The following is a 15923-nucleotide window of genomic DNA, read 5'->3' as shown; positions in this document are numbered from 1 at the left end:
GGCCTCGACGGTGGTACTTGTATCCTGTGAGGCCAGAACGGTAAAGCAAACAGAGTGGTGACACTCCCATAACAGATAAAGATTTTCCATGCCAGTTTCCGGGTTATGGGAGTTTTGAAACTGAACACAGCCAATCACTTGGTCAGTAGTCAATGAGTTACTAGATTACGCTCTCCAGCATCCAGAAATTCAGCCATCCAGCACAGGTGTTTTGGAACTTTTGATCGCGTGGTCGCAACTCTTTGTATGGCTGCGTGTGAGGCTTCAGTGGACCGTAAAACTATTTTAGATGACTGGTCTGTTTTTGTCCCCCAAATATACGCGGCACTTTTACATCTGGTGCAGCATTTCCATTTTATAGTGGAAGTGCATCAGTTATGTGCCTGTAAACCTGCCCTCCTCTCGGTAAATAAACCTGAGGAATCTGCCAGAGTTTGGTCTATACTACCTGTAGCATAGCACATGCAATTAGCGAAGTGCAGCTCTCTCAAGTGGTATGACAAGTGTCTGCCACCCCGCCACAAGTGCTGTCTCCACATCACAGAGAGCAGGTGGAGCCGGAGTCGTCCTGTCAGGCCCTGCGGCGAGTTTATGAGAAGCTGAGTGTGAACAGCTGAATTAACTGAGTGTGGAGTTGCTGTTCTAACCTCAGCGTGCAAACATTAGATTGTTTTCGAGATAAAACTCCCTCAAACACCTCTGACACCAGAGGGCTCCTTCCCTGAAGCAATCTCTTGGCAAGAAAACACACCGGAAACAAACAAAAAACAATGAATGAATGAAAGAATGAATGAATCAGGAAAGAAAGAGAGATAGAGATAGAGAGATCTTACTGATATTGCAGCCTACATCAGCAAAGCTCAGCCAGAGCAAATGAAAGTCTGCGCTCACACATGTGGCAGTGTAAACTGTTTCTAGCTACTGTGTGTTTGCACCACAATGAGCTGCGAAACCCTTGCAACGTCTCTGATGAGAAATGAGGTCGGAGACCTGTCTGGCTCAGTGTGTTAACACACAATGCTCTGCGCTAGTGTGTGAACAAGCAGTGTGCCAAAACCAATATGCCACAAAAGGGAAAAACTACCGACGGGCACTCGGGCCTAGCGACAATCAAAGCTAGATTTCGGAGTGACTGGCAGGACTGTATAAAGGTAAATCAGCTTCAAAACAGCTCTACTCATCTCGTCTCACACATGACTAGGCAACACTGGCCAAGACGTGGTGAGGTGAGGCCTGAAACTGCGGAGGAGAATGTGTTTTACTCTGTATTGAGCCAGGCACTTTCGACTGAAAACCAATTCACAGAAGCGCAGGGGCTCAGAGCTTTGCCCTGAAAGGACAGAGTTGAATGCCGCTCACACTGAGCATGGGGTCCACTTGTGTTGGGGGAAAGCGACCTCTACACGTCAGTCTGGACCATGGGCCTCATCTGGTGCAGGTCAGGGGTGGATGTGGCATAGATCAGGTACAGGTGTGATGTACATCAGGTATGGATGTGATATCGACCAGGTGTGGATATGATTGTGATTTAGAACAGGTGAGTTTGTGATGTTGAACAGGTGTGGATGTGGCATATATCAGATGAGTATGTGATGTTGAACAGGTGAGTATGTGATGATGAACAGGTGAGTATGTGGCAGATATCAGATGAGTATGTGATGTTGAACAGGTGAGCATGTGATGTTGAACAGGTGTGGATGTGGCATATATCAGATGAGTATGTGATGTTGAACAGGTGAGTATGTGATGATGAACAGGTGAGTATGTGGCAGATATCAGATGAGTATGTGATGTTGAACAGGTGAGCATGTGATGTTGAACAGGTGTGGATGTGGCATTTATCAGATGAGTATGTGATGTTGAACAGGTGAGTATGTGACATACGTGTGTTTCTGACTCAGCTCTGGTCTGGATCCCTTAGGAGACGTTCCAGTTACGTAAAGTGGCATGACAGTTAAGAGGAAGTGGTCGCCTCCCAACCCCAATTTCCACCACCTACTCTTAGTCCATATTAAGCCACCTCAAAGATGATTAACTGACAGATACTCATGTGACGTATTTTTACACAGAATGTGAAGAATCAGCGAATTATTAGATATAATTCAATGAATTTGAAGTGAGGATTGATTCATCCTCCGAGTCATGGTACAAAAATAGAATAATATCCAGTCACAACCAAAACCAGGGCCAATCAGATAACATGTTAAATCTCTCTAAACCCAATTCTCCCGTTCCCATGTGACGGCATATTTGCCAAATCAAGTGTATAAGAAAAGATGTCGGAGAGCTTACCTGCAGACCACGGGCAGGAGAGATCCTGCCAAGTCCGAGTCCTAAAACACCCACAATCCCTTGGGCCTCAGTGCAATGGCAACACACAACAAACCTCTCTGCGCTTGCTTTTCAATGGCACGGCTTCTACACTGTAAAATAAAATATTAATTACTGCATGGAATTTCCATTAGGTCCAGAAAAGGAAAAGTCTATTTGAAACACTGCAGAATAAGCATTCAAACCATCTGCATATCATAGAATTTCCATGTTGATATTGCATAAATTAATGGTTCAACTGCTATTGTGTTGCAATTTTGGCCACATAAACTACAACAAACTGTTCAGAAATAAGATAAACTTGAACAAAGCTATTAAAAGCATAACAAACATAGCCTAGCAGAAAAGCTGATGAAATCCTCTAAATTACACTAAAACTAATTATATAACTATTTCTTGGAAACTGCTGTGCAGTGTTCACATAACCACAGTTTCACCCACATGGTTCTGTGTCAAAGTAACCATTAGCCTGTACTGATCACACTAATAGTGATGTCAGTCATTCAACTTTCCAAATACAACAACTGGAACACGCACAAGAGCTGACTCAGGGATGATCACGAGGCCCAAATGATGCAAAATGTTGTCCATTTTTGAGGTTGGCAGACACATGTGTTGTGTGTTGAATACAAACAAACAAGTTTTACAATAAATACCCAAAGAGGGGAAAGAGGCAGAAGTTCCCACATGAGTTGAGTGTCACCGGGGGCCTGTGCGTCTAAACCACATGTTTCATTATCGATATTGCACAGCACGGCGCTGAGGCGCCGGCCGACTGGTGACTGCATCTCTGACTGAACTGAGGATGCTTTGCTGGTGATGAAACAGACTGGTATACATACCTGCTTTCTGAATGCATGCACACACACACACAGACAGACATACACGTGCACACACACCACATAGGGTCCTCATTCACCAAAGAGACCCTAAGAATGTCTGTCTGTGAGGCCAGAGTGCTGATTTGACATTCTAAAGGCAGAGCATATATCCACTGAATAAAAACAGACCTAGGCCTACCTAAAGTCCTTTGGTAACCAATACTTTGTCAGCCTCATAACATGAAGATAATTATCACGTCTACTTGCCAAAGGAATTATAGGATTTGTACAGGGCTTTTTTGGTAAAAATAAATAAATACATAAAATAATGCCACAATGTCCTCAACTACAATGACAATTGTGTGTGAGGCTGTGACATGTACTGCTATAACTCCCCATCAGTATTAAAAAAAAGTGAAATGCCACTCAAATATGAAAATACAGAATGGTGAATTTCTGTCAATAGTTCTGATTTGTCCTTGGAGCATTTGTAACATGAGTGGTGTCGCTGAACTGTAGGCCTAAACTAACTGCAAAATTACTTGAGAAATGACTGATATTGATTTAAAATATGGCTGAAATCACTTGAGAAATTGGCTGAATATTGATTTAAAATATGGCTGAAATCACTTGGGAAATTGGCTGATATGTGCCTGTAAACCTGCCCTCCTCTCGGTAAATAAACCTGAGGAATCTGCCAGAGTTTGGTCTATACTACCTGTAGCATAGCACATGCAATTAGCGAAGTGCAGCTCTCTCAAGTGGTATGACAAGTGTCTGCCACCCCGCCACAAGTGCTGTCTCCACATCACAGAGAGCAGGTGGAGCCGGAGTCGTCCTGTCAGGCCCTGCGGCGAGTTTATGAGAAGCTGAGTGTGAACAGCTGAATTAACTGAGTGTGGAGTTGCTGTTCTAACCTCAGCGTGCAAACATTAGATTGTGTTCGAGATAAAACTCCCTCAAACACCTCTGACACCAGAGGGCTCCTTCCCTGAAGCAATCTCTTGGCAAGAAAACACACCGGAAACAAACAGACATACACGTGCACACACACCACATAGGGTCCTCATTCACCAAAGAGACCCTAAGAATGTCTGTCTGTGAGGCCAGAGTGCTGATTTGACATTCTAAAGGCAGAGCATATATCCACTGAATAAAAACAGACCTAGGCCTACCTAAAGTCCTTTGGTAACCAATACTTTGTCAGCCTCATAACATGAAGATAATTATCACGTCTACTTGCCAAAGGAATTATAGGATTTGTACAGGGCTTTTTTGGTAAAAATAAATAAATACATAAAATAATGCCACAATGTCCTCAACTACAATGACAATTGTGTGTGAGGCTGTGACATGTACTGCTATAACTCCCCATCAGTATTAAAAAAAAGTGAAATGCCACTCAAATATGAAAATACAGAATGGTGAATTTCTGTCAATAGTTCTGATTTGTCCTTGGAGCATTTGTAACATGAGTGGTGTCGCTGAACTGTAGGCCTAAACTAACTGCAAAATTACTTGAGAAATGACTGATATTGATTTAAAATATGGCTGAAATCACTTGAGAAATTGGCTGAATATTGATTTAAAATATGGCTGAAATCACTTGGGAAATTGGCTGATATTGATTAAAAGTATATGGATGTATGTCGTTGTGTTTATTTGGCTATATTTATCTATTCAAGAAAATTCCACTTTCATCATCATGAACCCCAAGAATGCCAGGAACACCCCACCCCGTTTCTTTCGACTAGCCAGGCTATAAAAACAAGTCCCACTGCCCCATGAAAAGTCAGTGTCCTGAGACTTTCAATCAACAGATCATAATTAGCTTATCAAGCAGAATTAAGAGATCTTCAACAACGCACCTGAAGACAAGACAAACTTCTACAATGTTGAGCACAAACCTAGCCCTTGGCTCTCTTCTGCTGCTCGTGCTCTGTGGTTCTACGGTTAGTAGGAGGGCGGACTGCACGGACAGATGCTGTCTTTTTGTGGAGAACGTTCCGGTTAAATTAAAGAGCCTTCGAGCATCATTTCAAGGGATCAAATCATATTATGTAAGTACTTCCGAGAGGCGCAAGAGTGCGAAATATTGCCGGTCATTTGCATTTGTTGCGAAGACATTTCTGAAAAGCAAATCGCGAATGTTTCGGTGGCAATATGCAAAAACCAACCATCGTTTTCATGTTCTTTTCAGGAAGACAATGATGATCTGAATTCCGTGCTACTGGATGACGAAGTAGAACATAACTTCAAGGTGAGTTGTAGCCTCGATAAACCAGTCCTGTCTCAAGTTTCCCGTCTCGATTTTCGCCTGTCATTGAAGATAGGCTACGCTGTGTTCTCGACGTTGAACAGAGGAGGCTCTCATCGCCTCCGTAATGCTTCATTTCCAGTTCTGAAATTGAAGACGTGTGTGGGCTCGGGTGAACTTTCGGGCACCTGCTGATTGTAGCCTACACACTCATCATTTTCTCACTCTCTCTGCAGAGCGTTTACGGATGCCACGCTGTCAACGATGTCCTGCGATTCTACCAGGACACCGTCCTGCCAGCAGCGATGAATGACACGAAACACGAGCAGTTCAAATCATCCATCGACAATATTGGACAGACATTCAGAGGTCTAATACGAGAAATTCTCACTTGCGTAAGTAGTTTGTTTTAAGTTCATGGATCATTTTATCATAGGCTACACATACCATGGATACAATTAGGCTAAATGTTGTAATTGTTCCTATTTGTACTATAACCATTGAAAATGGGCTATATATACAGTAGGCTACTAATTAGCCTATGTAGGCTATTGCAGTCAAAAGTGTTCTGTTTGTGTCATCAGTCAGCCACTCCTAATCAAACCATAGCCTAGAAAAACGAAGTAGCCTAAACTTCTTGCCATTCTTTGTGTCCATACGTGTTGGAGAATATTCCAACATTGAGTCATTGAAGGGTAGCCTAGTTAGTCTATGAGCTGAGCTACATGTTAGACGTCAAATTCTTATGTGTAATCCACTGTGCTGCTGATGCTGATGCTCCACTGTGCAACTGATGCTCAACTCCAACGATCTGTCAGAAAGTAGCCTAGATCAATTTTTTTTTTAAATCTTCAACAGAAAAACTACTTCTCATGCAAGAAGCGATTTGACATCAAAGACATTGTGACATCTTACAATGGGGTAGGTAACACCACAAAGAAAAAAAACATCCAAACATTGAATTGATCACAGTAGATTGAATTGATTGAAGTATCAATTATGGCATCAGGAGTTAATTAATGAAACTGTTCTCTCCAGATGGAAAAGAGAGGCATGTACAAAGCTATGGGAGAGCTTGATGTGCTGTTCAACTACATTGAAGATTATCTGGTGTCAAAGAGAAGGAAACCTTGATGGCCATCTCAATTGATGTTGATGACCTGAAGTAACTTTGAATGGCGGGAGTGTCTTGAAGGATCTACCAACTGAGGCTAGGCTACTGTGAAGGAGTTGCCTACATCTACACTTTCCTATTCCCTGAGGACTCGTCTCAGACCCTCACCCTCATGGATCTACTCTTCTTTCCAAACCCCCCACACTATGAGATTTCCTTTCTCTGGACTTTTATTGAATGTGTTTGTTTATTTATTTAAGGGTGTTCTGTATTGTAAGCCAACTAGTATTGAACTTATCATGGCCGGGTTGTATCAATCCATTACTTGAAAGTCTTTTTGTCACACTGTGACATGCTATTATCTATTGTGAGTAAAAGTTCTAATTTATTGAAATTTAATTTAAGAAAAATAAGTTAAGTTAAATAAATGTTGTTTTATAATAAATTATTTTTGTACTACATTTGTTTTTTGTTTGGGTTGTTCAAGCTGGTGTGATGCAATCTCACAAAAGATTGGCAAATGCTGACTATGCAGGCCTCAAACTGACCTAAATAGAGCACTTACCAGCACATCAATCCTCTCCAATTTACAGTAAAGACAACCACACCCAGGCAATATTGTACTTAGCAAAAGAAACCACAGCTGCAGTTTGTTTTTCTGGTTACTGTCACAATACAACATGCTTTGTGGACAAGTTGGGCTTTCTCACTCCGCCACTGGCCCTGCAGACGAGATGGCATATTTCAAGCTGCAGAACGTGTTGCATTGACTGGCAGGAAGGGTTAATCAGCAGCTCCTTATCTTGTACTCGACTAGCTAACTAAAGCTGAAAGCCAACACACTTACCATGCCTAACTCACAATTACCACGCATAACAAACATTTACCATGGCTAACACACACTTACCATGCCTAACAAACACTTGCCATGCCTAACACACACTTACCATGCATAACAACAAACACCATGCCTATTACCATGCCTTACACACTTACAGTACCATGCCTAACACACACTACAATGCCTAACACACACTCGCCATGCATAACACACACTACCATGCATAACACACACTTGCCATGCCTAACACACACTTGCCATGCATAACACACACTACCATGCATAACACACACTACCATGCATAACAGTCGCTTTGGTTAAAAAAGCGTCAGCCAAATGTAATGTAATGTAATGTAATAACACACACTGCCATGCACTTCCCTCTTCCTTCTACCACTTTCTCCTCCAATCACACTTGACCAGTACTTCTAATGTAGACATTCTTTTCCTCTAGTAATAGTATTGACTGATGCAGTAGCAATTCCAACCTAAGGTCTCCTCTGCACTGTAGCTTCAATGTTATTCTCTTCTGTAAGTCACTTTGGATAAAAAATGTCTGCAAAATGAACACAATTGACACGTTGTCAAGGAAATGCTCATTCAGGCTGTTTATAAGGCATCATAAGGTGCCTAGGCCTACTGACTGATAATATGTGTGTGCACAAAATGTGTCACTAGAGCAATTACCACCACAGCGTAGAATACTAACTCATTCATGTGCTATATGCTCCTGATATTACTTAGTATGCTGTAAACTGTGTGTGGTGCAGAATAAATCATTCATGCTGTTTGTTTTCCCACTATACGAACTGGTGAAGCAAACGTCAGCAGAATGAAATTTATCAAAGACAAAACGGTGGGGCTAAAAGTTCTAGATAGCCGTGTGCGTTGAGGAGAAATCAGAGCCCCGGTGAAGTGTCATCCTCGACGCCCCCCACATCAAACGCCAAAGCAGAATTAGGATGCACATGTGGTTGATGGTGGGTTGAACTTGTTTCCGCGCACAAAACAGTACATGACAAGCGAGCAAAAGAAAGAAAAAAACAATGAAACGTTTTTTTTTTCCATTCACTAAAGATACCCACACACCCAGCCCGCCCCCACCACCACATCTTCCTCCTGTCCGAGGGATTGCACCACTGAGGAGGCCCACACCCTCGCACAGGCTTCACTTTGCAAGATAACCAAACGTCTGGGGTTGACGGAGCAGTTCCAGTCTACCTCTGAACTGTCCACCGCTTCCTGTCATTTTCTCTGCTCTTAACACGTCAGAAATTAATGATGCAGCATCGTTCGACTGTATGGCCATTCAGTACCAGAGGGGCTACCAGGATGTCATCTTTGGGGGGGCAACAAAAATGGGCGCAAAAGGTATCAGCACAATTCTTTAGCGCAGGTCCCTTGGCAGACACACAGGGCCCATAACCTAGGCCCTAGACTATAGGCTATATAAACATATGGTAGTTGTTAAACCAGGTGAAAAAAATATGGGTATACAGTATGGGTTTCCCAGTGCCATTTGTAGTGATGCGATACAACTCAAATCCAATACAATAATAGTTATTTACAGAATCATAGACGTTCTGTAGGCTATCTATCTATCTATCTATCTATCTATCTATCTATCTAAATTTAGTTTGCCACAATTGTTTTGATATTGATAATACAATAAGTCAAGAATGTTTGGGATTTGATTTGGGAGCCCCCCACCACACCAGTGGAGATCATACACATTACACACTCAGTAAAAAGGTGGCTTCATATCATATGTTTGTATTTCATACATTTTGAAATTCATATTAGCCTAAGTTCATATTATTTATGAGCTGCGTAATTATCAGCTAAATACATAGTAATCAGTATTTCATATTCATTTTTGATCATATTGACTTACATTTTACACGATTGTCATTGACTTACATTTATCTTTAATGTCAGTACACTGTATGCTATAGTGTGTAGGTCAAATTGAGTGCCTTTCACTTTAAGAACTTGAGAGTAATAAGGCTTCAGTCATGGTTTTAGGCTAGTGGGAAATAGGCATAATGCATGTGAATATGTGGATGCATTTCATTGATTTATGTAATTAGTTTAAATAAATGTTCGAAAACCAAACAAGTGGAAGAACATAATATTTAAGCAGTAGTTCATTATTTTGGGGTGCTATTACATTAGAATCACAGCCCAAAGTTGGAGACCAAGTAGAATTGTGCTGCAATTTAAAACTGGATTACTCGGGCATGGCTTATTGTAGTCTACAAATTAATGCTTATATGCTTTTATACAACAATTGGGTTCTATGGAACTATTTATTTGTTTCTGATTGGCCGAGAGACGTTCCATGAGTTGGAATATCCCTGGACATTTCAACTCAGACTCAGCACAGCTAATAATAAATCACTCCGTGACACAATGTGAAGATTTGACACCCAGCTCTCCACTATTTCAAGCAATGGGTTACTCCTTAGCAAACCATAACGAAACAGTGCTTCACCACATCTGTGGATTAAGCCACACAGTCAACTCAATGTAAGTAAGATAAACGAGGATGTTAATTGTTCTCAGCATTGCCAGCATTGTGTATAATATGATTGTCACTTGGAGGAGACTTGTAGATAACGTTAGCATAATTAGCTAACCGCTGCTAACGTGCTTAGCATCGTCACGTCAGGCTGTGCACAGTAGTGTAACATTTATTCACTATACATTAATAAAGTTGAGTGGTTCTGCAATGTAGATTATGTTTCCGTTTTTTTGCAGTACCATGTCCCTTACATGACATGGCCCAGTGTCCTTGTAACATGCATGCAGCACACCTAGATATGAATGTGATTTCCACATTTCTTTCAAGAAGACATGTAAACCACAAAGACCCGTAACGAGGGGTCTGGAATGTTGGTTACCTAGCAACCAAGACGCTGTCTATTGAAAAGGGAACTATTTTTTGATGCGTAAGAACGATGTCGAAATTAACATTTTTTTACAATAATGGGGTGTTTTCAGATTATTTAATTTGTGGTAGAATTGTTGTATAAAAGCAATATAGCACTCGTGATCGTGGGATTGGTCATGGATATTCCCACGGGTGTTGTTCGGCCGTAGCCACGAGGCCGGAGGCCGGAGGCCGACCAACCCCACTCTCACTCGTGCTATATTGCTTAAGTATTCCGTAAGGTCTGCCGTTTATTTTGATGTATGGTTTGCCATGTGTTCAGTGAAGACTGAGCTTGTGAGATAGGCCTATTCCACCGAGAGTAAGAGATGAAGAGATGGAATGTAAATATGATTACATTTCATGTAGAGTAAATTCACACTGATGTTCTTGCGAACCGTTTATCAAAGCAACTAGTATCTAATACCATCGGGAAGCTCAGATCATGCTCTGTCAGGTGGCATGTGATATCAGTGTGATTAGGACCAGAGGTGGACAGAGTACACAGCTTCATTACTTGAGTAAAAGTACAGATTATAAATAAAGTAAATTTTACTCAAGTACAAGTAAAAGTACAATAGTCAGATGTCTACTTAAGTAAAAGTACTGAAGTACTTGTTTTTAAAAGTACTTGAGTATCAAGAGTACAAGAGTAAATATTGCATTACTGCCACAGTGCTTACATTTATGTACAGAAACGTCCTACATGGAGTTATGAAAAATGTTAATGTTAATACCTTGGAGAATGTAAAGGGAATTGAAAGTAAAATCAGGTTAATTTTCATCTTTTTACCATGTTGCCAGGAATGGGCAGTATTTCTAATACATGTATTTAAAATACGTATTTCAAATACAAAACACTATTTTGTAATTGAAACACTTGAAGCGAAAACTATCATAAACTTGAAATAGTCTCGCCAGACTATTGAAATTGTCTGGCGAGATCATTATCCAGATCATTTCATGTATTAGTACTAGCATTGATTTTATTTTGATTTTTAAAGAATTAAAATATAAAAATCATATTATAAAAATTCTTATATTTTGACCTGTATCTCACCACAGCAAGCTCATAGCTCTACATGCATTTCATGTGTGTGTAGGGCTGACTGTCCTGAAACGGGCAATATAATTGCCATGTTGGAGGGATACTCTGGGGCTGAGCAATTTACAGAAATATGTGGTGTGTGATTTACGGAAATAAATGCCATTTTTTATTTAGCGATGAAAAATGACCATTCTGCACTCCATATCTGTGACACGAACTGACTTGACCCCAGTTTGCCTGTTAGCATGTGTGACTATGGTGTATGCACTCATGATGATTCTCAACTTTTTACTGCATTGCCATGAACAAAGTAAAGGCAAAAAAGGTGTTTCTTTGTTGAACAAATTGGGATGCAGTGTGAGCCTTGAATTGGATGCCATGCAGGAATTTGCTAGGATCTCAAAACCGGATTATGAACATGTTTTGCCATAGAGACTAACACACGATAGCGTTGGATTATAAAGCATGCTTTGCCACAAAAACAGACAAAAACGTGGGGTAAGTCCAGCAATATGAAGTTATTATTTTGCTGTCACTTCGTCTGTTTTATAACCCAGAAGGATGTATTTGGTATCAAATGATAGCTCTGTGTCTCCTCTTTCATCTAACATGCGTGGCATATATATCCGATCACGGGTCCGCGAGTAATTACTCCGAGAGTAATGGGTGTGCAGCGTTGGTTTGTGTACATGACGTTAATATTTTGCAGTCACTTCGTCTGTTTTTATAAGCCAGAAAGATCGATATCCATGGTACCAATGGATAGCCCTGATTCTCCTCTTTCATCTGATATGCTTACCATATCTATCACGGGTTCGCGAGTAATTCAAACGAGAGTAATGGGTGCGCAGGTGAACGCAGAGAAGTATAGACTGTAAATATGATGCAATTTGATTTAATTTCATGATTTTTTTTTATTTTCATACTTGATCGTACAGACAAGTGCGTAGTCTCTTTGGAAAGCCCCACTTCTTCTCTGTCATGCAATAAAGGTTTTATCTCGTTGCGATGAACAGTCGCGGAGCAATGTAACAGAGAAGAAAGGGTGTGTTTTTTGACGCACTTTGCGTCAATCGGGTTCTAAGGGTTAATAGGCACCTCTGGACTGGGCGCATGTGAAGGAGGGCAAGGGGGACTACCTGCACCATTGCTACCATAAGGCCCAAGAGGCGAAGGCAGAGTTTCCACTCCACCTGGGTGTGCAACATGAAGCGACAGACTGCTGTCTCACCGGTGAGAGAGTCACGGATGCCCTCCTGGAGTCCAGGACCATGCCCAAGAAGGTGGTGACCTGGGAAGGCTGGAGCCTGCTTTTCTTGGGGTGCAAGTCCAAGTCCTGAGTGTGCTTCAACAGCAAGGCCACGTGTAGTCGGCATTGCACTTCTGAGGTTGCACAGATGAGCCAGTCGTCTAGATAGTTTAATATTCTGAGCCCCCGCTGCCTCATGGGTGCAAGAACTGCATCCATGCACCTGGTGAAGGTTCGTGGGGCCAGAGAGATTCCAAATTGGAGGACTTGGAACTCGAAGACCTGACCCTCGAACGTAAACCTTAGGAACCGCCAATGCCCCGGCCAGATGGGTATCTGAAATTAAGCATCCTGCTCCGGAACTGTGGGTGGTACCCATGGGTCATGGTGGAGAGCACCCATGGATCCGCTCCTAAGGCCAGCCAAGCCTTCCTGCATCGAGCTGAGAGGCGAGGCTGGCTGGCCCGGAGATTGTCAGGAACGATGAGGGCGCCTGGAGGGGCCACGGCCACTAGCACGCTGGCCCCCCGGGGGCAGGTACCCTGCCCCTGGGGTGCCTGAAGCCGCTGCCTGAGATCAGTCGGCCCCCAAGACGGATGTCCCAAGGTAAGTGTTGGCTGAGGCGTGAATGCCCTAGAGCGCCTAGCACCCCTGGCACGCCTGCCAAGAGACACTGACACCTCTTCTGCACAGCGGCAGCTGTCACGCGCCTGCTGCAACAGGGTGGTTGCCTGTGGGCCGAACATGGACCCAGGCTCCACCGGCACTCTCAAAAGACGCTCGCTCTCTGACTGCCTGCTGGGGCTGAGATTGAGACAGCCAGAGATGGCGTCTAGCTACCCAGAACTGAGCCAAGGAGCGGCCTGATGCCACTACCTGCTCCTTAGACACTGCAGCGAGGCACACAGAGGCTGGCTGGAGCTCTCTCAAAAGAGCGGGATCACCGGCACTGCTTTGCAAGAGACCAGAGAGGTGTTGAACATACAGGGACAGAATGGCCGCTGTGTTAGCCAGGCGGACTTGCATCGCAAGGGGCCTATGCAGCTTACCCAGCAGAGCCTCCATAATCCTGCCATTGGCACTGAGGCAGGAGGGACCACCAAAGAGGGAGTTGGGGGAGGAGAAGAGGGGCTCCAAAGCTGGATCCACTGGGAGGAGCGAGCCACAACCAATCAGTCCTTCGCCGTACATGTTGGAAAGCACCTTAGTCTGGCCAGACCAGCTACGAAAAGTAGTTGGGGAGGAAGTCTGGCGACAGACCAAGTCACTAAAGTCTGGTAGGAGGGGAATGAGCGCCGCCACTGGGCGCTCAGTCATGTCTGTGTGGAACCTAGACGCAGAGGCAATGGGCTTCTCTGGAAGGGGAATATCAAAAGCCCTGGATGCCCTGCCAACGACCTCCTCAAACAGACGGGCCAGCTCGCCTCCCACTGGGCTGGCTGCACAGGGCTGTGCACAAGGTAACTCCTCTCCCTCAGACGAGAGAACAGTCTCAATGTCCACTATGGCCTCCTCATCTTCCTCCTCCAGCTCACGCGGACTGGTAGGAGGAGCAGGTGGGGAACTGCAGGCCTTGTGCTAAGAGAAAACAGTGAGGCTGCTGAGGACTCCCCAAGCCCCCTGGCTACTCTTGCCATCTTTCTTGACGGCCCCTCGGAAACAGGAGAACCCACACGTTTACCAGAGAAAAAACGACAGCGGGCTTCCCTTGTGTATATGGACCCTTTCAAGAGAGTTCCATTATCAGCATCATAGTTGGCCCCACAAGACTTCCTTTTTAACATTCCATATGTTATCTTAATGCAGAGGAAGTAGATTGGGGCCCAAATAGAACGTTCAAGCATTGTTTTTGTTTTTATTTGTTTATTGTTGAAAGGGTATATAGGCATAATAAAACAATTCATGCACGACTGGGGGGGGGTTGGTGGCCCAAACACAACACACACTTATCATGGCCATCCAAATGTGGATGATCAGTTAGTGCCACAGCTACTATCTCTCACCAATTCCAAAAGCTTGTAAGGAGATCACCTCCTGTGGTTGCTTCAAGGGATGTCTAAACCTGTGCTGCAGTTGCAGGAAAAGTGGCATGTTAGTCATGGAGTCATGCAGCTGCAGCAGCACCTGTCAGAACACTGCTGGAGAGGAGGAGGATGAGGATGATTAGGATAGCCTAAGTGTGTAGCCTACCTCTTCATACCAAGAAGTTTCAAGAATTGAATAGAATAGAATGGATTAATTACTAAATAAATAGGAAAAGATGCATTATTAAATAAATAGTTAAAATACAGACAAATAGATAAATACAGATAAATAATATAAATAGATAGTTAAAATATGGTAATCAACTTTGTTTCTAAACATGTTTCAAGTAAATTCTTCAGAAAGCCATCAACCTGTTTTATGGTCCTCTTTTTTCATGAATTATTCATTATCCGAGACAGCAATTTTAACCATGTACATTACTTTCAAGCATTTCCTTTAGTCTTGTCCTTTATTTTAAATCTGAGCATGTCATTGAATTCCCTATATGTGAAAACCTATAAAAGCACATTACATTCAGGTCTTTACATTCCAAAAGATAAGTGATTAATTAGATTTTGACCTGGCGGCGGCGACCATATTGGATTTCTCCATTTTGAGGCATTATGGGACATTTTTGAGCCTGGCATACAGAAGATTTGAATTCAGCACCCTTCAAAACCCGTAAAAATGTTGTATGCCAAAAATTAACATGATTTGCCTTCAGGGTTAATTTCTTTTAAAAATTGACCTAGACTAAAGTACAGATCCCTCAAAACTGTACTCAAGTGCTGTACTCAAGTAAATGTACTCCGTTACTGTCCGGCTCTGACTTTGCGAGCAATCCAACAGCGAAGAATGGGTGTGCATTTTGCATTTTTTCGCCCGTTGCAGATAATTTCTCAGGGGGGGCAGGGCCTCCCCCTAGACACCCCTGTGCAGTACTGACCTCTGCACTTTTTTTTTCACTAAAGATACCCACGCACCCAGCCCACCCCCATTACCCACATCTTCCTCCTGTCCGAGGGATTGCACCACTGAGGTGGCCACACTCTCGTCTCGGTTTCCTCTGAACCGTGCGCCGCTTCCTATCTGTTGATGCAACATCGTTTGACTGCATGACCACGCAGCACTGACCTCTGTATTGCACTGCTCAAGGCCTGCAGACAATCTAAGAACCCACAAGAAACCACTGCTGTCAGCGTCATCTGGTCTTTTTATAAAATATTTTGAACATAATGCATAACTGTCACCAAAGCAATTTGCAACTGAGAATTGGCAGCTCATACTCAATTTCCAAGGACCGTA

The 15923-nt window shown here is 43.0% G+C and overlaps 1 protein-coding gene across 1 annotated transcript; it reads left to right on the top strand.

The window, feature by feature from the left end:
* Nucleotides 1-4988: 4988 nt before the first annotated feature.
* Nucleotides 4989-6883, top strand: il10 (interleukin 10). The gene is made up of 5 exons (XM_048255294.1): nt 4989-5212; nt 5353-5412; nt 5646-5804; nt 6268-6330; nt 6448-6883. The coding sequence occupies exons 1-5, from the start codon at nt 5045-5047 to the stop codon at nt 6541-6543; spliced, it is 546 nt and encodes a 181-aa protein (XP_048111251.1). The 5' UTR covers nt 4989-5044; the 3' UTR covers nt 6544-6883.
* Nucleotides 6884-15923: the final 9040 nt, after the last annotated feature.

Source organism: Alosa alosa, chromosome 10 (genome assembly GCF_017589495.1).
Source record: "Alosa alosa isolate M-15738 ecotype Scorff River chromosome 10, AALO_Geno_1.1, whole genome shotgun sequence".
NCBI classification, from domain to species: domain Eukaryota; kingdom Metazoa; phylum Chordata; class Actinopteri; order Clupeiformes; family Clupeidae; genus Alosa; species Alosa alosa.
The sequence above is the reverse complement of the archived record's forward strand: the minus strand, read 5'-3'. Positions and strand labels throughout refer to the sequence as shown.

What these genes read in the sequence shown, in the direction of transcription:
- il10 (XM_048255294.1), top strand. Translation starts at nt 5,045, where the DNA reads ATGTTGAGCACAAACCTAGCCCTTGGCTCTCTTCTGCTGCTCGTGCTC. An exon ending in AAGTAGAACATAACTTCAAG is followed by an intron (nt 5,413 to 5,645) that starts GTGAGTTGTAGC and finishes CTCTCTCTGCAG; the next exon opens with AGCGTTTACGGATGCCACGC. An exon ending in TTGTGACATCTTACAATGGG is followed by an intron (nt 6,331 to 6,447) that starts GTAGGTAACACC and finishes TGTTCTCTCCAG; the next exon opens with ATGGAAAAGAGAGGCATGTA.